Here is a 23,275-nt window from a genome sequence, read left to right on the forward strand (position 1 = left end):
ATTCATCATTTCATTTCTATTTTATAGGCTTATCTTCACTTAGGAGTAAATAACAAGTTGGGGCTTTCTGGAAGGCCTGACAGGCCAATTGGATGCCTTGGCACATCAAAGGTAAGAGAATCACAATTCCTTTGGAATAAAAATTACATTTTAATCTGCAGAAATAGCTCTACATTTATAGTGTATTCTCAGTATAGTGAATTTTGCGGTGGTCAAAAGATAGTATCTTTGGAGAGGCAAATTTATAGCAAGTACAGTTTGCTCTAGCTCTAATAACCAATTACAGTAGGACTGTAAACACTACATGCTGACTGATGAGTTCTTAGAAATGGTGTAAACTTTGCACATATTAGTATAGCTCCTCTTGGTGTATTCTGTTGTTGCAAGCATTATGACAGATCCAACACATAACTATTGGCAAAAAAACATTGCCATTCCACCATCTATTGAATAAAAAAAAAAACAGGAGATGAAACCTAATTTTTCCCCACACTATCAAGAGACAATAGAACTTGTAAATGATGGCTATGTTTGAAAAAGGAATCAGCATCCTTTTACTGCCTGGTAGGTTCTTGGCTATTTTCTGTAGAGCTGAAATATGGCCAACAGAAGTTGACAGAATTATATTTAAAAGTCTGCAGAGCTGCAATGTGGACAATGGTGTAGTAGCTATAGAAAATCAGGTCTGCAGATTTGCTTGAATTCAGTCTGGTAGTGACTTTTGCATCTGTTAAAATCACTGTGTGTGCAGGTCTGTTAATTACTAAATAATGGCTTGGGGGAAGACACACTGAGCTACTAGTAGCAGCTACTTGTCGTGGCTACTAAAATAGACAATGCTGACAATTTACTGATAACTGTCTTTACGTGTGTTTAAGCAGAGGCAATTCTCAGTATTGTCTATGGAAAGGTATTTTCTGGAGTTTAGTAGCTGTGAAAAAGTAGCTGCTACTTGTAGCTCAGTGTGTCTTCACCCTTAAGGGTACTCAGTACCTAATACTGGCCCATTCTGATGAACAGTACCCTGATAAACAAATGTTTATCTCATCAGTTAAAGCCCTCTTTGACAAGTGTAAAGGGGGAACATGTTATAGTATACAATACAAAATTCTTAGTGGTAAGTGGTTCTCACATGACTGGATTCTTAAGAAAAAGATATGGTGCTTATTGCCAAGACGGGCTTCTGCACTTATTTCAGTGCTGCTCCATGCAATCGTTTAGCTGAAATTAAAAAATATTCTCTTGGCAAAGGGATTGTACCAAAGTATGTGCCAAGACAGGACAGGACTTTATAGAGCAACTGGAGTCCCATGACAGTGAAGATCCATGGTTCTGAAGGTGTCCTCTGTAGCTGGCACTGCACATGTTTAGTATGGGCATGAATGCCATATGGACATTTTAACAGGAAAAACAAATACTTAACATGCTCAGAGGGTTCCTGTGCCTAATAAAAAAATAAAAACCAGTTGCAAATTTTCTTAGAATACATCACCCGAACAGTTAATTGTAAGGTGAACGATTCCTTTGAGAAGGCCAACCTGAGATTTTACTGCAACCAGACAGATATTCAATACAATTCTAAGTAACATAAGTCAGTGGATATGTAATGCAAATTGCTTGATATATTTAAGTGAGAATACCTCTAACATCAGTTGTTAGCTGCAATTTATCTGCAAACCTGATTACCATACAATAGCCCTATGAAAAAAAATAGTGCACCTTTGTGAAGGGGGTTTACAGTATGTATATGCTATGCAGGAGAGAATTTTCTTTTGCTAGAAACCACAGATCTAAAAACTAAAGTTGACTTCTAATGTAAAAACCAATCTATATTTCTTTCCACAGATTTATCGTATTCTTGGGAAGACCGTTGTTTCCTACCCTATTGTCTTTGATTTAAGTGACTTTTACATGTCACAGGATGTGATGCTTCTGATCGATGACATACAGGTAAATAAGTACGATCAGTTTATATACAAAGCAAGACTGCAGTTCTCAATAGAAATAACTAGTGACAGGTGCGAAAGTTAATAAATAAATTATCCTACAAGACAAGTGTGAGAAATCTTGATTCAGTCAGTCATTAGGGATTGAATCATCATGCATTACCCTAGTTTAGTAAAATAATCCCAGTTTAGTCAAATAATAAAAGATTTACAAATTTACAAATACTTTTTTCATCTATTGTGTTAATTTTTCTTAAAAGAAAGGTAAATTCTAATGTGAAAGTATATGTTTAACGTTTTGTGGTTTGTAATTTAGAAGTGTGTGTATATGTACATGTATGCTAGGCTATGGGCCAGAGTGGTGCGTTGATATGCTTTGCAGTGTCTATTTAGACTGCTGCCAACCTACAGCCACATAAGTGAGATAGTCGGAGGCTTACTTATCAAAATTAAATTGCACTGAATTCATACTATTCCTTATTTTCAGTGGGTCCTCAATTTAAAAAATAAAAATTGAAATAATCTAATTTTACCTTGGGAAACTACCATTGACTTCTACCTGAGCTTGCAAGCTTTTAGATGCAGAGTTTTTCAAAAAGTTTGTGCTTAATAAATCAAGTCTTTTTTCAATTCATGAGTTTTAGCTCAAAATACTACTCTCTGCAAAAATTTGAATTCAAATGTTAATAAATCGGCTGTTGAATCCGACAGAATTTTCCTGTCATACAAGATGCTGAATCCCTTGCCTGTATTACCAGCCTAGGTTAGGGCTGCACTGGTTTTCATTCACTGAGCATTATGCTTCCCAGCTTATTTTCCAATCCAATCCTTCTATAATTGGTGGCTACAGTATACACCCAGTGCACTCTATATATGTGGGCATAATATATATACCTAGTGCACAGTTCCAGCTTGCAAGGTACAGCCAATAATGCTTTTGATAAACTCTTTCTAAAAAGCTATTAAAGAAGTGCAGTAGAGAAGTAAACGTACAAAGTAATTGAAAACACAAGGAATTAAAATAAGCAATATCCACTCACAGTGAAAGATCAAATCTCTGCAAGGCTTCATCTTTCTCCAGAGAATACAATGGGTGCTCTTATGCTGGCTGACTTTGTGCAGCTTTCCTGGGAAGCATGCTGAGATGATTACAACTTAGGCATATCATTCTGCTTATTTCATATTTTTTCCCTATGCAGCTATATACTTTTGGGTCAGTGAGATAATAAAAAAAAAAGCTTCATCCTAAAGTAACTTCAATACAGGACATGTGAAAAATTAAAATGTAACTTGCTGTTATTAGTTTCATTTGCATACTAAAATCACCACCCTGGTCACTGTGCTGCAGTATGGATTATTTCCCCACTGCTCGCTAGCTCTATAATTAAGCTTCATTAGGTTTCTCTTTAATTAAAGCTGACAATGTGTGGGGGAAATAATTAAAAAATACTTTCTAATTTGATCATTTACTCTTAGTAAATACCCATGGGTTTAGGTTCATATCACTTGCAGAGTTTCTCATAGTCACAAAAGGAATTGCTGAGTATATGGCACAGGGACCAATTATGCCTAGAAAGCATGGCTATTTTGCAAATTATAGAGAGATAATCATTCCCCTTTATCTACTTGTAGAGATTTATTTTTCCATTTTATTTCTGAGGCAGGTGTTTTAGAGCGTTCTTTTACAGAATTAGAGGACCTTTGAGGCAACAAAAGATAACCTTGATAAAGAACTATACATGCAGAACAAATAGTTAACTAACTATTATAATAACCGTACAAATTGGCATGTACATATCCGTAAATATTGAACTTTTTTTTAATGGTCTGTGTAGTGATGAGCTAATTTTTTTCACATTTCGGCATCAGTGAATTTTTGCAAAAATTGGCTGCTACATAAAAGTTTAATGTACATACCTTAATGTATTTGGAGTGGAAAAAACATTTGTGCATGTAAACATTGTTGCAAGCAAGTAAATAAATTGCACTTAAAATTGCAAACACGATTTGCAAATTTTTCGATGTTTAGCAATTTTTTTGCCGAAGAGAAACAGGACAGATTTGCTCATCACTAGCGCTGTTTGTATAAGGGTTGTTTATGTGATATATTTATTGAGACCTGTAATGTCTAGGTTTATAGTTTGCCTTTAAACCTGAATTATAAATATAATGTCATAAACCGCATAGTCAATATGGAAACTTTTTGTCTCTTCTTAAAATAAGTTAAGATTAAAGTTTAATTTAGTAGTCTAGTCCATTCCTCTAACAATTGTTTAAAACAAAAGAAAAAGATAAGTTTGTGCATTGCTATTTGGAGAATATCGCCAGTTGCTTATAATAAGTTACTTGTACACCTGGCTTCTATGAGGAACCAATGGTAATGGCAATTTTTACTTTTGAAGTGCGCAGGTTCATGCCAGCCCTGAACTGTCTGCTGAATAAATTACATTGTTTGCTGTTCTTTTGTAGAATGCTTTGCAGTTCATTAGGCAGTATTGGAAAATGAATGGACGTCCCTTGTTTTTGGTTCTCATTCGGGAAGATAACATCAGGTACGGTGTACTTTTTCTGTAAACAAAATTGTCATTGACATATCGAAACCAGCTGCTCTTAAACACAACTCCTTGTCTTTTTATTCCTCCTTAGGGGAAGTCGATTTAATCCAATCTTAGACATGTTGGCTTCCTTTAAGAATGGAAATGTGGCCGGTGTGAAGGTTCATGTGGACAGACTGCAGGTAAGTTTCCTTCTAGCAATTTATTATCATAGAGTTTTTGCCTCAAGAACATACTTTCATGTTATAAATGACCATGTGAATGTGGGGAGCTGCTATAGACACATACTAGTATTAGCCTAAAGTTTGTCAGATACAGGAAGATATTGACTTGCTGGTTTCTAAGCTGGATATCTTCTCTACTAAAGCTTAACAAAGAAGTAGTGTAAAATGCTACACATTTTGTTTAGAAATTCTGTACTTTGAAGAGAACATGGGGAACTAAAAGGAGCATACTTTTCCTGTAGTCTGGGAAAAGTAGTACAGCCAAGGGCCCTGAATGGCTGTCATACTCTCTCTGTTATAATCTGCCTTTATGTATCTATCTATGTTTAGTAAGTGTCAACTGACTATATCCAAAATGGCCTCCCTCCACATCACTGGCCTGTGCCCTCTTCTAGCTTTTATAAAGGGGTTATACACCAAATGCAAAGTTTGGACACAAAAGTGAGCATGCTTAATGCTAATATAAAATGTACTTGCACCCCAACATGTTTATAGTAGCTTGTGGCTGGATATGGGGAGTTCTAATGCTCCTGTCCATCCTAGCATCCATGCCCACAATACAACAAGTTTATCAGCCCATGGTTGCCACAGTTTGTGCCAAATTCATCAAAATGGGTGCTAAATTGCGTGTGATGGAATTTGAGGCAAGAAATGCCACATTGTGGGTACATAACAGAGCTTTGCTTCCAATAAGTGCACTTTGCTCTCACCTAATAAATGAGTCCTAGTGACAACTTTGTAAAAGTTTCCTGTGCATACCCCAAAAGCATAGTATGTAGACAAAATGAAGAAGAGCCTAAAGGCAGAACTATGCTGCAGATTTATTGTGTGCTAGTAAGTGTTTTGGGTACCACAGGACTTAAGTGACTTGAGAAAGGGCTGTGTGCCCAAAACATGTAGCGGCACACTTAAATCTATTTGCAGCATAGTTCTACATTCAGATTTTCTCCAACTTTTCTGCATACTATGGTTTTCATTACTGCACTATGGCAGGGGCAATTTGGATGGAGTTCACTTTTATTACTGTCTGCCAGATTGGATCAATAGAAGTTTGTGGAAGCACTAAAGGCATTCAGGAATAGGAAGTAAAAACAAAAATACTCCAACTTTATATTTTCAGAGGGAAACATTCAAAATATTGAGGATATACCATCTCTCCTTTCCACAAGAGGCGGTGGAGAGGAGATTTAAAAAAAAAAAGATATGGAAAAGTGCTAAAGAAGGGCAATGAGAAAAATCTCCCTATAAACTTTAGTGGAGCTTTCACTAGATAAACCATGAGATGTGGTTTTGTCATATTGAATGTGAGCCAATGTGAAGATGTTGAAGGAAATGAATTCTAGGAAAAGGCATGAGGAAAACAAGAAGTTGAAGATATAATACAAGTGGGCATATTTTCTACAGTTTGTTAGAGGAAAGTTCCTATATAAGAACCAAAGCTGTTGTGCTTTCCTGTGGTAAACTGTCTTTTTAACCTTTCATACAAATGTCCCAAGGTGTCAGAGCAAGAAGAGTCATAGTCAGAAGATCAAATAAAATAGAAGGTTATAAAATGGAACAGAAAAAAATAACATAAGAAATAAAATAGTACAAAAAAGGACTCATTAGCTAGTTTATTTACTAATGCAAGTGGTGCACTGCCAGTGTAGCATGTAACAGTAATAAATGGGTTTTCATCAGAAATGCAAAGTCTACAAGCTCTACAAGTCTGTGCAAGCTCTAGAGCACTCATGCCTAAGAAATGTGGAAGGCATGATATAAATTATTGATAAATGTTAATTATAGGTGTTTTGTTTTTTAATGCACTTACCATGTTAATGCATAAACTTGTCTCCAAAGAACAGCTTTCCATGCAATAAGCATATAACCTATTACAGTAATTACTGTGCTACAGAACTGTACTTTTGTAAAGGAAGGGATTTGACAACACATTGCTTTCTCCCTTACTTAAATTAATGATAGAACTTAAAGCCATTAAAATAATTGAACATTTTTAAAACTCAGTTTGTAAGAGTGCAATTTTCTGATTTGCTTCCGCATGCTCAGAAGTTTTTCTAATTAATTTGTTTTTGATCCTTCAGAGGAAGTTAGCTACATGGCTTATTTTACAGCGGCTTAGCTATAAAATTATTTCTCAGACGACAGTAAATATCTTGGTTGCAAAGTGTAAACCTAAAGGCACAGCAGGCAAGTATAGTTGCTTGGGACCTGGTGCTTTCCAGAGGTCTGTACTTTAATCTGCTCAGAATCATTTCAACATTATATAAACCCAATAGGATTGTATTAACAACAATATGGATTCACACAGCTTAGTTGTGATCAAGTACAAGGTACTGTGTTATTATTACAGAGAAAAAGGAAATAATTTTCAAAAATTGGAATTATTTGTTTAAAATAGAGTCTATGGGAGATAGCTTTCCTGTAATTTGGAGCTTTCTGGATAATGTGTTTCCAGATAAGGGATCCCATACCTGTACAATTTCCAAAGTACTTGTATTTACTGTTATATGGGTTACTGTTGCCCATTTTTGGATGGTCACCTTAGCCCCATTATTGACTGGATATCATACTACAGGAAACTAGCATAGCTATAATTGTGATGAATGTGTAATAAATCTATTTCACAAGGTAATTTTCCCTATATTTTTGAGATACAAAGTTTTATTACCATGTCATCTGAACCTATTTTTTACCTCCTGCACACGGATCACCCATACATTCTTCTATCTAACTGCCAAATGCTCAGATGTGAGAGAAGAATATACTGTCATGCTTCTTGGTTGTGCTGGTCAGTGGCTGGTCTAATGTACAGGTATAGGACCTGTTATCCAGAATACTCAGGAATTGGTGTTTTCCGGAAAAGGGGTCTTTCTGTAATTTGGATCTCCATACCTTAAGTCTACTAAAAAATAATTTAAACATTAAATAAACCCAATAGGATTGCTTTCCCTCCCAACAAGGATTGATACTATCTTAGTTGGGATCAGGTTCAAGGTTCTGTTTTATTATTACAGAGCAAAAGGAAATTTTTAAAAATTTGAATCATTTGATTAAAATGGAGTCCATGGGAGATGGCCATTTTATAATTCAGAGCTTTCTGGATAATGGGTTTACAGATAACAGATCCCATACTTGTACATGGCTCTCTTGCACCTCTGTTCTGCATTGACAAAATAGTCACAGATGCATTGGTACTAGTCTAGGTGCAGGAAAACATAGAAGCAATGGTTTAATGTATGGCATTTTAATCCACACAAAGCTGAGAGCATTTTGTGCCTATTGCTGCACTTGCTGGTAGTTAAAATCTTATCTTTTAGCTTTTTCCTATGTACTATTCATCTCATGCTTATATGCCAGGTTTTTAATACCTAAACCCCAACTATTATGTCCTGGGGCAATGTGAGTGTAATGCAAGACCTTTTGATAAACAGGTTCCATTTTACTGAATTTGTAGCCATGCTCACAGCTGTGCTATACAATAACAATAAATTAATATACTGTATAATACAAGCCTGCATTATGCTGTCCTCTGGGTAAAGTTGCAAGTGGAGTCCAGTTATATTTTTATAGAAAGCTACGTGTCTGGCTGTATTGAGATACTGATATGGCTGCATGGTAGACATTTATAATTCAGGCTGCATTGACTAGAAGCATACATTCTTTTATTTTAAGGACAGTGTGTACATTTGGCAATGACTTAGTCTATGTTCATTGTTGCATTCTCCTCATCTGTTTGTTGGGTATGCTTACTTATTCGCTACCAGATGGAAAGGAAGAAAGGCAACAGAGGATAATAAATTGTATGCTTCACTCATTGCGAGAAAGTACTTGGCCTATTACCAGACCTGTTCATTACTATGCTACAGATGTGAGCAGTCTGCCATCAGCACAGAGCTTTCCCAAGAACTCTGTATCTTTATGATCCAATATCTGGGAAAACAAATGAAGTAAAAATAGATTGACATAAAAGGGAATGCAATTTGATAGCAGATAAGAACTGTTGGCCCATCACATTTTATCTATGCCACTCTATGAATAAAGCCATGATCTTTCTGGGCTTTTAATGCAAAACATACATTGATATACTATAATATGTTTTATATATAATGGCAGAGTATTGCTTGTTTTTAATTCTGCACATTGCAATAAACTGCAGCTATAATCAGAGTAAACCGAGGGGCTAATGATCTAAGTTGACTTTATGTAAATGAATGTCAGGTGCTTCCCTTAGGGAGTGAAAGTAAAGCAAAATTCTTATTTTTATTTCTATACAAGCAGGGAACTTGATTGGCTTACATGCCCCAGTGGGGCTCAGTTTTGTAGCTGTAATCAGGCCTACTTTTTATGTAATAGAAGTCATTGAATAACGTGGTAACATTCAACATGCTTTTAGGTCATTTGATTCCGATTCTTGACGATTGGCGTTGATTCCTTACTCTGCCAATGATTTTAGTGGGTAAAAGGCAGTAGTATCTGGAAACAAATGTGCTGTGGTCATCTGCATGCTTTCACCTTGCCTACCAGCAGTGAATGTCGCTTTAACTGCTTGTGCTCTTAAGCATGAAAATAATGGCAAATGCTGGAAGCACAGGCTGAGTATCAGGTGTTTCTTGCAATGTGTGTTTGTGTAGGCTCTAAAACTACCTGTCAAACATACAGAGTACAGAGTCATGTAATACAAAGAGCAATGTTTTCCCACGTCTAGTAACCAATAACAACCAATCAGATGTTAGTTTCCAATCACATTGTTTACAAATGCTCATGTTATTATGACTTTCTAGACCAATAGGACATTTTTTTCACCTTCCTCCATGGTTGTTTAAACATGGATGTAATGTAGTAGGAAACTGAGATGGCAGAATATATATTGAAAAATGATATACTTACAGAGACAGACCCTACACTAGAAAATATGCATGTTGATTATATTAGCTTTTGAACTGGAATTTCATATTGGTTTTTATGTGTTTCTCCTTAAATACAGACCTTAATATCCGGTGCAGTGGTTGAGCAGCTGGATTTCTTGAGGATCAATGAGACAGAGGAGTAAGTGGTGCTACATCCTTTTCTTGTATGAATGGTGTTCCTAAAATTTTAGCCACCTGTTACACCATTGCATCCAATTTATTTACCCATGATTTAATCATAGATTTCACATTCAATATTTAAATTATTTCTGCCACAGGGTGCCTGAATTCAAAAGTTTTGAAGAGCTTGAAGTACCGAAACATTCAAAGGTTAACAGGCAAGCAAGCATCCCTATTGCAGATATGGAGCATCAGCCAGAAATAAACATGGGAGAATGGAAACTCAAACCAACCTATGAGGTTCTCGAGAAACTAAATGTAAGCTACACTTCTTTATTTGTCTATTTCAGTTTTATAGGCTGTTTTTTGGAAATGAAATGTTGTTAAGAAATGGCTCAAACCTTTTAAGGGGAAATATACCTTATTTGTATGCAGTGTTAATGCATATTTTGCTTCCCCCTAATATTAACTTTTAATGGGGGTGGCATGGCTATTGTGAACATAGTAGATTATTTCCTACATATTATTTATATATTTACACTGGAAAATTCAACATTAAACCCTGAAATTTTTATACTATTCCAGAATGTGTATTCACACATAGCCACTTATGAGCTCTAATTGACTTACTGCAGTTGGACTAATGAGAGCAGACATATTATTGGCAGCAACATGTTATTACGTTTGTGCTTACTATGCTGTTTAGTAGTTGGTAGTACTGAGGAGGTGAAATCACAAAAGTTTAACTCTTTCTTTATGAATTTGATGTTATTAAGTCCAGCAAAACATTGTTACTAACTCCAAAAAGCTTAAACCAACTTTACATTTGTATAAATTGTACTTCAGATTTGTCTGGTGAAATTTGTTTCTCCACATTACATTAAAATGCTACTCTGGAACAAAATGACAATGCAGCTTAATTGCAGGAAATTAACTTCTTTTGCATATTTCCTCAAGTAATATGTTTTACGTTAATCCTAATGTTATTCAATTGCAAGGCAAATTTCCCATGGGTAACACATATTAAAATATGCCATTACTCTTAGCTTGTTTCAAAAGGTAACCATATCCATTTTGATTGATTGATCACAAGAAAGTCAATATTAGGAAAATATCAGGAATATTATCAGTTGTGAAGTTATTTAACATTGAATATCATTTATATCCCCACAAGATAACTTCTAATAAAAGAAGGTACAAAGGCTTTTTTGTGAATGGTAAAAGGTTGATCTTGGTTTTGCCAAAGCCATTTAATAAGGAAAGACTTTATAGACTTGCTTTTATAAATAATTTAAGGACATTATTGTCATAATATGTTTGCAAATGTTTTATTTTGGGCAGTTTATTGCAGTAAAGCACTTGTCTAGAGCTAACATAACATGTATATCATGTGAATGAGTCCCTGGATCTTTCTTGGGTCTTCCCTTAACTCACTGGGGCTTGTTTACTAACAGTGACTCTCTGTAGTAAATAGTAGCAAACTAATTGATGATTGGTTGCTGTGGTTTTAGCACTAAAGTAATTTCAGTGATTTCATAGCCCAGCATAACCTAGTGGTATAGTGTTTGAGCTATTGCTGCAACTGCATCATTGTCAGAGTTATTTATTACTATCCTTACCATGTGGAAGAATGGAATACTGGTGGGTGGCATCTCTGAAGATATTAAATGATTACTCTCTCTGCTGGATATTTTCATTGATATTTTTTATATTAGGTGGTTGACAGCATGAGTTCTTGTTGTTGGCTAAGGTCTCACACACCCAGTGTTTTATTGCTATTTGAATTGTGTATTGTTTCTTTAAGGACTGCACCTGCCTGGCAAGCCAGGCCATCTTACTAAGTATCTTACTGAAGAGAGAAGGACCTCATTTTATAACCAAGGAAGGTATGTACTACCAGTGTAAAACACTAGGTTGCTATTGGATTGTAAGTGGCTTGTTCTATTTTTCCCTTAGCTGTTTTACATAAAAAGGGTTCTTATGGTGGCTGTCAGTCAGGAAAGGCACATCTTATCAGCTCCATGTGTATCTGCACTACCTCGGCTCCGACATTAGACTTATACTTAGTCCAGGGTATCTTCTTTGGTCAGCACAGACCATAAGCACATATTGCCTTGATATGTTTATATTCACCTGCTTGAGAGCCCTGGTGCACTCAACATAGGTGATTATATGTGTTATGTTTGCTTAAAATAAAGTTTGCCAATCCCTTTACTGTGCCTGCTACACATCCATGGTTCGAGAGCAGTACTGCCTTAATTGTTTCGGTGCTGTGGGGCCCATCAGTAAGAAATTTGCCACACAGCCATGGACCATGAGGCAAAAACCCTAGACAGAGATAAGCACATTAGTTCTATTACATGGATCAGAAAATACCTATTTTTTCTAGCCATTTGTAATCTCATGGAGCCACATTCTGAGTGATTTAAGGCAGAAGAAAATGATATGCTGAGCTAATTAAAAAAAGGTTGAATATTTTCCTGTTTTGTTCTGTTCTGCTTAGTTCTTCCTAAGAGAGAGATGCAGGACTGAGACCTTATTATAATTTAATTATAGGTGCTTGTAGGCAAATCCAGTTGTCAGTGTTTTAAAGGAGAAGAAAAGGCAAAGTCACTTGGGGGTGCCAAAATGTTAGGCACCCCCAATTGACTTAAATCGCCTACCTTTTACCCTGGGCTGGTGCCCCTGCTCGGAGAGAACAGCACCAGCCCGGGGTAGCTGCAGCGCTTCCTCGTTCCTGTCTCGCCGCGCCGGCATGCGCAGTAGAGTAAAAAAGCCAAACTTTAACAGAGAAGTCGGCTTTTCACTCTACTGCGCATGCGCCTGTCGTGGGGTCCCGGCAAAACGAAGCCAGAAGGAGGAAGTCACTTGGGGGGGGGGGCTAACATTTTGGCACCCCCAAGTGACTTAGCCTTTCCTTGTCCTTTAAAGGGAATGTTCACCTTTAGACAGTAGTGTGAATTTGAAGAGTCCCTGTCAGAAAAAAAACATTTTAGTAATTCACCTTTATTATTTAAAATGTTTAGTTTTGAAGCTACAGGCCAGGATCAGCTGCTATAGCTCTCTCTCCTCATCTGGGAAATTCCCTACTGAGAGCAGAGAAGAGAGCCTGTCAGCAGTGCTGATCCTGGGCTGTAGCTTCAGATCTACACATTTTAAATAATGAAGATGATTTACAAAAATGTGTTTTCTGACAGGGGCTGTTCAGATTCAGACTATTGCACGAAGGGGAGCAATCCCTTTTATAGGCATTGCAGTGGTTAATTATTAATGCTGTTCTCTTCACAGACCACTGTTGCTGGGATATTTTTAAAGAAATTGTGGCATTTCAAAAATGGGCTAGGTAGTAGTGATGTGTGGGTTGACAAAAAGTCATCCAATGCCTGGCCCTTACCTGGCCTCTCCCAACCCAAAACTAAATTGACTGGGGCACCACGCAACACTACTAGGCAGTAAGTAAAATTCCAACAAAAGTTCCTCAGGTCATCCATTAAAGGAGAAGGAAAGGTACAAACTAAATAAGCTTTTTTAGAAAGCTCTATGTAAATACAGCCATAAGCACTTACAGAACTGCTACTCAGTCCTCAGTGAAAAGAAACACCACATTTCTTTCCTCTTATTCTGTATACATGATCTTTTGTGTCAGACTTTCTGCTCTCAGAAAAATCCTTCAGGGCACATAACGAGTTTGCTCAGTTTGCTCCTCTCTCCCCCTGCCTTCTCCCAATCCCATCTCTCCCCCTCCCATCCTTGTTGTGGAATCTGAATTAAGAGCTGTTCCAGGGAGCAGTGTGCAGGCAGGGAAGTGAAGTCAAACCAAGCTAAAATGGCAGCTGCTATCTTAAACATACAGAAGAAGCTTCTGTGGCTGTTTACTCAGGTATGGTAAAGCTTTCAGCAGAATAAATATAGGGTTCTAGCTTGCACTATTGTGACTAATCTGTTGGCAATAAAATGCCAAAATGCCTTTCCTTTTCCTTTAAGAACCAATTCAGTTTTGTTCGCAAGGAAGCATTCATATATAGTATGTGCATTTGCACTTGGGCTCTTTGTACACAGGTTTATACCTAGTAGAATTATGTACAGTAGAGCTGTTTCTTGATGTATTTTGCCCAAGACAAAAATCCTCTTTGTACATAGCTTTATACCTAGTAGAAATATGTACAGCAGAGCTGTTTCTTGATTTATTTTGCCTTAAACACCAAACTATAGTAGAGCAAATTCCTGATTCTCATACCATCACACTCAGAAAATACCATACACTATATGTGAATAAAAAATCTGGAAATAGCATTTTTTGTGGCAACACAAGTTTTATATTAAGAGTATTCCTGTGCTGTAGGTGGGTAGAGAGTAATAAATGGTTTGGACCCTGTTTAAAACCATTGTAACTATTGCAAGTTTTTCTGGACAGGGCCCTCTTCTTGTTTTGAGTATTGTATGTAATATATGTAATCAATGTATATGCCCTTTTATTGTACAACTCTGCGGATTATGTTTACTCTTTCTAAATAGCTTATCTGTTACCTGCAATGCAAATTTGACCCTAAATTATGAAGGGCCCTGATCTCCAGGGCCTTCTAGAAATCTGTGAATGCCATTTTCCTAAGAGTCCTATTTTTTGTTTAACTTATTTTATTTATCTCTGTAAAAATAATAATAAAAACAGTACCTTATTCTTGACGGTAGCTAATCTAGCATATATCAGTGCTGGCGTTTTTGGAGCTTTTAATCAGATAACGCCTGGTCCCAAGCATTCTAGATAGTCATATGTGTATAATGTCCTTTTCATTTTTTTTTTTTAAATATTCTCCAGCTAGAATTAAAATTATGGCGCATTTAGTGATTCTAAGTGATTTTAAGTTATTCTAATGTATGTTGTGGCACTAACAATTAACTCTGCTGTGATATTGTCTTTGCTTCAGGTACTGTCTCTGATTTTATGGCAAGAATCTATAGAAAAGCTGGAAGCAATAAACTGTGGTAAGTATCTACCTGTAAATATTTTCGTCCGTTAATGTGTTATATACACCAATATTACTTTGCCCTTTAAAGCTTCAAATCCACTTGTTGGTTTTAAGAGGCACTGAAAGATTTATTTTGTGCTTGAGTTTGTTCTATGTTTTGAAATGGCCTACGAGCTCATCCACACAGATCCTAAGAAGATAGTCTTAGCTATTGTAATTCAAACCTAGTAGCTAGTGGCGGATGTAGCTTTTGGTCTCAGCAATGGTCAAAATTAGACTGGCAACAAGTGGAGAAACATTAGAGATATATAACTGATGGATAAAACAATGAACTCTTGGGTACTGCCTATGCAGTTCTTATGTGGTTGCCAAGACTATATTTTTGACAACTGGTAACACAAGGCAAAGGTAAAATCCATCAAGTTCAGTACTACAATTTCATGCAGAGTTAGACAGTACTGATTTGCAGGATGGCAATACAATAGGAGCACTTAGTCACTCAGTACTCATATACTTTTAGAACCTTGAGCATCATTAATTGAAGTATTTATTAGGTACCTAGAAGTAATTCAGTTCTCAATGTGCAACACCCTTTATCTTGGTAAATCTAAAATATCCTTCCCAAAAACTACAGTTTTTGTTCTCTGTGTACAACATCTGAGTCAAACAGCAATGATTTCTTTTAATGTTGAATATATTTTTTATCAGAAGCATATTTCTTGGGTGCACAAGCTTAGGTATGCTAATTTTTATTGATGATGAAAAGATTAATTAAATTTAATCTACTCAGCTACAATACCTGAAACACCCTGCATATTCATATTCTTTTGAATGAGTCTACATCATTTTTTTTTGTAAATTTGTATATTATTGACATTTACATATTGTAAATAAAATTGTACATAGTAGCTATTTCCCCCAGTATAATTAAATCTAGGGCCCTATTACAGGGATTCCTGCCCTTTTCTACTGGTGAGCCACAGATGTAAAAAAAAAAAAAAAAAAGTGTTGGTGAGCCACACAAGCATGAAAAATGTTCCTTGATGATGCAAAGTAAGGGCTGTGATTGGCTATTTGGTAGTCTCATTTAGACAGCTAGCCTGCAGGAGGCCCTGCTTGGAGTTAAACTGTGTCTTTGTTCCTCAAAACTTGTCTCCATGCCAGAGGTTTCAAAATAGGCACCTTCTTTGAGGCAACTGGAAGCAACATCAAAGGGGGTGGTGAGCAACACGTTGTTTGCGAGCCACTGGTTGGCATCACTGCCCTGTTACCTTTGATGAGAAATCCATGTTTAATTTGCCTGCCAATATTTCATCTGACTGTTCTGCAACTCTGCAACAGGGGTCATTTACCATAAGAAATGCTATGCCCCCTCTTTCTTGCACACGTGAATGCAGAATTGCCACAGGTCACTGATCTCCAAAACGGGCAACCCCTTTAAATATAATGCTGCCTGTGTTCTGGGCTGGCCTACACCCTCTGATGTTGCAGTGTGAGGTGCAGACAACTTCCACACAGGAAGTAGTAGTGCTGGCTCAATGAGCACTAACGGGGTGCTCCAGCTGTTTTATTTCTTCCTTCAGTCTTAGTAAATGACGCATTATGTTGTCAGCTGAAACAGACTTTTAAATAGTAATGAGAGAAACAGGTAATAAGAGAATCTTTCAGTTACACACCATCTTGAAAAATTCCCACTGATAATAGTCTTTGTATTTTGTCCTTCAACCAGTTTAGTATTTAAGCACAGTCATTGATCAAAGACCCGCATTCATTAGTTTAGATTATAATATTAAAAGCTTTAGCAGGTGCACTACATTCATTCCAATGTCTTCTCTCGTTTTATATAACAGCTATTAACATTTTTTGTTGTCCAAATTGTTTTTCTCACTGTTTTTGGGAACTCTTCTAATAGCTTCCTCACAATTAATGTCACACTTACAGGTTTATAGTTTCTTGGCCGAGACTTTGTTCCCTTCTTGAATAGTAACACTATGTGTGCAGTTTACAGCAAGGCAATATGCCAGAATTCAAAGAGACCTTGAAGATTAAAAATAGTGCCTTGTCTTTTACTAAATGAAACACTTTAAGTAGCTGTGGGTGTGCTACTCCTGTTCTTCATACTTTATACATGTTCACTTTTTTCCTTCAGATTAGATTGTTTTACTTTAAATTGCATGAACTGACTGTTTAATACAATGTTGTCTCTAACAGAAATAAATTAGTTTAAAATATTTCATCCGTTATTCTTACTAGCCAGTTTGCCGATTTCTGTCTTCTCAATTGATTAATGTGAGAGTCCATAATTAATGTGTTCATATTACTTTTCCTGCTTTAAATAATACTACATACATGTATTCCTTTTCAATAAAGGTAATTGATATCAAACTAAGGGGCAGATTTATAATCCTTTGATGCTCAGGTTTGTGCAGACGCAGAAAATGTGAGTGAGTTCCTGAATTCACTTGTGTTTTCTGCTGTCAATTTTGTTGGTTTGCTTCTGGACTGGTTTACCCTTGAACCAAATTTAAATGTGAAATGTGTTGAGTAGCCACACAAGCATGAAAAAGTTCCTAGGGGTTGCCAAATAAAGGCTGTTATTGGTTTTTTGGTTTCTCAATGTGTACTGTCAGCCTGCAGGAGGATCTTTTTGGCAATAAACTTGTGTATTTATGCCTACAAAAAAAAAGTTAAATATAGGGACCTGCTTTGAGGTAACTGGAACAACATTAGAGTGGTTGGTAAGCAACATGTTAATCACAACTTCATGGGGATCACTGCACCCATAACAGTGTGCTGAATCACCCAACCAAGCTCTTCAGATTCACATAGAGATAGTTGCTGCAATTATATTTCCTTGATATAGGTGAGAACTACCCTCCTATGTATACATTACCTTCAATTTCAAGAGAAACTTTATAAATTTCTTGTATTTACAGAAGCCTCTGAGGAGTGATGAAAAAGTAAATATTACTTTTTGTTTCCTACAGTTTATACATACTGACCTATATGACATTTTGGAAGCAACTGTATTCATTGAAAAAAGCAAATTATTTCTACATATATGTGTAAAATTTTACTCTCTTGAAATTAAATTACGCTAAAAATAAATATGGCTTAAAAATCCCATATTTTATTCACTAAACTTACTGCACCAGCGTACAGTTTCAGCATCTCTATAATAGTAATGATCCAGAACTGCAAAGTTGTCACAGGAGCTCCCCATCTAGGATTTTGTTAGGGGTGTCAGTAGCATGCACATGCTTGTTCACTCGGAACAGCTGTTGTAACTAAGCTTAGGAGTTGTTAGAAATTATCAAGCAGAAAATAAGTTTTGCCTGTTATAGAAGCTGCTGCTAGAGGACTCATTATTAAATATCTGATGATAATTACTCTGGTTTCTGAGCAGTCATGTATTTAGAATCTGTATTTATTACTAATTACTTTATACTGTATATAGTATATTGTGAGTTAGTCCCTAAGCTTGGTTAACTGACAGAACTTCCTGTTCATTTGTCTGATTCAGAAGGCCTGTACCATTAGTCCTAATTATCACTTGTCAATGATATTTAAAATAATTTAAGTGTTCCTTTAAGCTATTTAGTATGGCTGATCAACAATGTATTCATTTCTCTAAGACTCTGCCACATTACAAAAATGTTTTTTATTTTATGATGCAAAATTATGCAGCCCATTTCCAAGGTAAACCAGCTGTAAAGTCTTTGCTAAGAGTAAATAGATAAATGTCAATTGCATAAGCCGATACAGAACTCAGTACTGATTATGTTGCTGAAATCATTGCTAATGCTGTGTTTTTACAAGACATCGCTGGCCTCTCTCATAGCACAGGTGCTACAAATGAAATAAGCAATAGCAAGCTAATATAGTGCAGAGCAAGGTATCTGTTAGTGCTGGCAGGCATGCAGCCATCTGGGAAATTTCACTGAACTTCTTCAATATGAATTCAATCTGTTTGATCCCTTTGTCTTGTGATATTGCACACCCAGGTTTGTGGTTCGTTACACTGCGGCCTTCACACAGAAATTAGCTTCCTCTATAGCACCACAAATTACCACCATACTGGTACATGGGAAGCAGGTAAAAAGCTGCCACATTCCTATATTGTCACATCCTAAATGCGTTCTGCCTGTTTTTGCACACAACAGCATGTGTTTCAATTAACAGGTATGGGCTAATGTGTAACTTGCATTGCTTGGTCTTTTTCTTGTTTGTGTTCGTATTCCTTCTCACTCAGGCTGCAGGTACAGTAAATAAAATGTGCTGTTCCAGGCCTAATTTGTAAGTAATATTCTCTACAGCCATAAAAAATATGAATGACCTTAATTAGAATGAGGGGTCTTTGTCTGAGCCTCATATTTGCATAGGTAACTGCAAAGGGGATAAAGGGGGTACAGTATCTTAAAGGAAAATATGCTTTGTTAATATTGTTTATATTATATATTTCATTTTCAGTAAATTACTTCAGATGAGCCTGTTCTGAAACTGTGCTTTATAAAGGAGTAATTTGTGGGCTAAGAATCTGTCAGACATCTGCAAAACCCTTTTAGTACATGGGCCCTAAGTGCAAAGCACCATGTTTTGAGCCCACAGTTTGCAGTTGCGTTAAAATTAGTCACCTATACCACCAACCACCAGGTAGCATTTCTGGGTCACCTGTTTAAAAGCAATCATCTTATTGGTTGCTATGAGTTACTACACCTGGGCAAAAAGTGGTTCTTTAATTGTAATATTCAGTACGATGTAGATAATATTATTCTAAGATTATAGGATTGTAAACTCTTGTGAGCAAGACCCCTGTTTGGTACAAATTAATATATAGTGGCAGCATCAGCGCTTTACAGGTTGATGATGATATAGGACTTGTTTTTGATGGATGCATTAAATCACTGAAGTAAAATCACTCCCATTAGAAAGCCATTTATGTAGCACTTGCCCCTCTCCCTTGCACAGTGCGAAGTGTGGCTTTCCCATAGGGTCACTCATGTGCTGCCCATTGCATGGAAGTTGCAAGCTGCGCCTGTCAGGCATAATTATTTGTAAACCATTCCAGATTTTGCATCTGAAGATGGTGGATAAAAAGGGTGATAATGTATGTTCTGTAGCTTTGTAGTTTGTGTATTACTTTAAAGATTACTAGTCATACACTTGTTGTGGGGTTGACTTTATTGGATATTTGGCCAGTGAATAAAACGGGAGCCTGAGAAAAGCCTAGTACAGGTATAGAATCCCTTATCCGAAAACCCGTTATCCAGAAAGTTCCGAATTACGGAAAGGCCATCTCCCATAGACTCTATTATAAGCAAATAATTCTAATTTATAAAAATGGTTTCGTTTTTCTCTGTAATAAGAAAACAGTACCTTGTACTTGATCCCAACTAAGATATAATTAATCCTTATTGGAGGCAAAACAATCCTATGGGGTTTAAATGGTTTTAAATTGATTTTTTAGTAGACTTAAAGTATGGAGATCCAAATTATGGAAAGATCCCTTATCCGGAAAACCCTAGGTCCCGAGCATTCTGGATAACCGGTCCTATACCTGTACCTAAAAAAAAACTCATCTTTTTGTGGAGGTTTTTTGTTAGCTGACAGAACTGATCATGTGTACTGTTTGAGTGAACTGACCCCAATCCATAGTTTAGTAGTCACATCTCCACTGACACAGTACCCTGCCAAAGTGTCACTCACTGCTATTAATGCAAAGCATGCACTTCTAGGGCAGCAAGAACATTCCTTTATTCTGCACTAGGGGCCCATTCCCAACAAGTGCAGATGAGATCCTACATTCAATTATCAGCTATTAGCATCTTAGTGACACACATATTAAAACATTACAGTGTCAGATGAAGACCCATGAGGCTGATTATCCTCATTAGATGCATTTTAGATTTTCTCTAGGGCACAGTAAGTCAATGGTGCAGAAATTATCATCAAATGACAGCACATTCAGCACAAAAATGAAGTCACGTACAGTGGGATTGATTAGATGTCAGTTTTAGTGCATTTGACAGCCAACCCCAGTTGCAGGATACATTGGAACCAGTTTTTCTCCAAAAATGACTTCTTAAATATTATTTATACTATGTGTGTTTGCCATACAGCATGTTAAATGGTTGATTTTCAGCTAGTTTTATACTGGACATTCAACTGAGTTTGACCAATGAAATGTTGCCATATTATAAATACTGCTCTATAATGATGACGCTGTTAAAAATACACCACAATGTTTAAAAATACACCAACCATGTAAGTGGCCCCCCTTTAGGTGTATTTGGGACATTTTTTTACCTTTCCAGCAAGTATTTTCTGAGCACTCGCCGATTGTTCTATGCGCTGTTGGATATTTAAATTAGTCCAACATGGCAGTGCTTGCGCAAATCTCCCTCCCCCTAGACGCGAGCGCAACCTACTCTGCCCGAGCGCTCCTGCTTCTGAGAATGAAAGCGCGCTCACAGAATATTTAAATTGAGCATGCCTTTCCTGATAAGCAGGTCTTAGTCTTGGTGCAGGAGCATGGAATTATGGGAATCTTCTTTACACAGCTCAGCGTTTTTTCTTCCTGTTTGGCTTCTGATCATCTGAACAGGCGAAATATGGGGAGACTAAAGGGTACTATTGAGACAACTGAAGGTATGCCTGCAGCTAGATATTAACTCTTTACTAGCCTTTCCTTCTCCAACCCTACGCCTGCTACTTGTGCCTGCACCCGAATGAATGAGATACGCTCGGGTACAGGTGCATGTAGCCGATATACGCATGAAAACGCGAGATAATGCAAAGTCTAGTGTTTTCATGCGTATATCGGCTACATGTGCCTGCACCTGAGCGTATCTCATTCATTCGGGTGCAGGCACAAGTAGCAGGCATAGGGCTGTATTTTCGACAAGCGTTTTCTGCTTGCCGAAAATATCAGCCCTACACCACGTCTGGCATCAGCCTAATATTTAAGCTTTTCTGGCAATTCTGGACATGGGCCACTCTTGCCTAATACTAGGGGGCTGATTTACTAATCCACGAATCCGAATCCTGAATGGGAAAAAATCGGATTGGAAACGAACATTTTGCGACTTTTTCGTATTTTTTGCGATTTTTTCGTCACTGTCACGACTTTTTCGTAGCCGTTACGACGAATTGTCACGACTTTTTCATATTGAGCGCTCGTAAACAGCGGGCAAACCTTTCAGACTTTGCATGATTTTGGAAGCCTCCCATAGGACTCAGTGGCACTCTGCAGCTCCAACCTGGCCCAAGGAAAGTCACGATACTGAAGCTTGAATGAATCAGAAACTTTCGTACTCGGCGCGACGGCTACGAAAAAGTCCCGACAATTTACAAGCAAGTCGTAATGGCTACGAAAAAGTCTCAACGATTTACGAAAAAATCGCAAAATACCGATCATTACGAAAAAAACGCATTCGGACGCTTTTCGGACGTTCGTGGATTAGTAAATGTGCCCCTAGGTAAACCTCTTGTGTTGCCTAAAATATGCACCATGGCCAACCCGACTAAGCTCTCCTGTAAAATGTAGTCTGTAAATATTTCTGCTTGTAAATCATGTTCATACAGTTTATACACACAAAATTTGAGTACTCTACCTGTTTAAACCTATTTTAGGTGCCAGGTGCTGGGCAGTGAATATACCTAATCCCACCTAGGGTCAGTGTAATCTTTGAGGGGTTACAAGGTTACTGCACACAGTGGACACAATGTCAAGTGCTTAATTGCAAGTGTTATTTATGGGCTCAAAAAAAGACTCTTCAAAATAGCTATGTTTGGTTCCCACTCTTTATAAGCTATATGTACAGTGTATATACCTTTCTGTATTCCCTGTATATATGCAGTTCTCTGAACTGTGTTTTCATTATATATTTACCTTTCTGTAAATTGTTATCCTCTTGAAAGAGTAAGGAAGCTACTGCTGCTTCCCCAGCAACCTCAGATTTTCTCCATCTCAGTCGTGTAAAGGGGACCTGTCTCCAAGACCCTGTTAAGGCTCAACTCCCAACAATGATCAACAATTAATATAATAAGTGAATATCGATATATATTTATTTTAGAATGAACTAACACCTTACGACCATAATAAATGAAATGAAAACATATTATTTATTCTGCAAGTAAGAATATATATTAACAGGATTTCTGGAGAAAACAAAAAAAGCATATGAAAAATCAATGCATGCATTCAGATTTTAGGCAGATATGAAGGGTAAGTGAAAAATAAAAGGGTGTAAGGGGTAAAACATGAGAAAACCGAAGAAAGTTAAGAAAACTGGTTATAGGGAAAACATAACATAGGCAGACAGATTATAAAGCAGATTATAAAAACAGATGAAGAGATAGTACAGGAAAAGACATGTATGTATTGCTATTATACAGTAAATACGGCTTTTCCCTTTCAAGGAATAAAAAGGTCACGGTTGTGGCGCTGTATTATTGTGTTGTGAGGATCTCTTACTAGTACATTAGTGGGGCTACCACAAGCACCATACAGTATAATGATTTTATAATCAGCCCTCACATTCTCTTCCTCCCTCC

At 36.9% G+C, this 23,275-nt stretch overlaps 1 protein-coding gene across 7 annotated transcripts in view; it reads left to right on the forward strand.

Annotated features, from left to right (window-relative positions):
- Window positions 1-23,275, forward strand: part of phkb (phosphorylase kinase, beta) — a 194,507-nt gene that overhangs the window by 151,976 nt on the left and 19,256 nt on the right. For 6 of the 7 annotated variants that reach the window (XM_004914060.4, XM_002931669.4, XM_004914059.4 and 3 more), the window contains 8 exons: window positions 28-111; window positions 1,846-1,950; window positions 4,416-4,498; window positions 4,593-4,683; window positions 9,710-9,771; window positions 9,911-10,070; window positions 11,557-11,638; window positions 14,678-14,735. In XM_004914060.4, coding sequence (XP_004914117.2) covers window positions 28-111; window positions 1,846-1,950; window positions 4,416-4,498; window positions 4,593-4,683; window positions 9,710-9,771; window positions 9,911-10,070; window positions 11,557-11,638; window positions 14,678-14,735 — 725 coding nt within the window. Of the gene's footprint in view, window positions 1-27; window positions 112-1,845; window positions 1,951-4,415; window positions 4,499-4,592; window positions 4,684-9,709; window positions 9,772-9,910; window positions 10,071-11,556; window positions 11,639-14,677; window positions 14,736-18,723; window positions 18,815-23,275 lie in introns of all 7 variants that reach the window. The other variant, XM_031900821.1, reaches the window with a different exon arrangement.

The sequence above is a fragment of the Xenopus tropicalis genome, chromosome 4 (assembly GCF_000004195.4).
Source record: "Xenopus tropicalis strain Nigerian chromosome 4, UCB_Xtro_10.0, whole genome shotgun sequence".
Taxonomy (NCBI): domain Eukaryota; kingdom Metazoa; phylum Chordata; class Amphibia; order Anura; family Pipidae; genus Xenopus; species Xenopus tropicalis.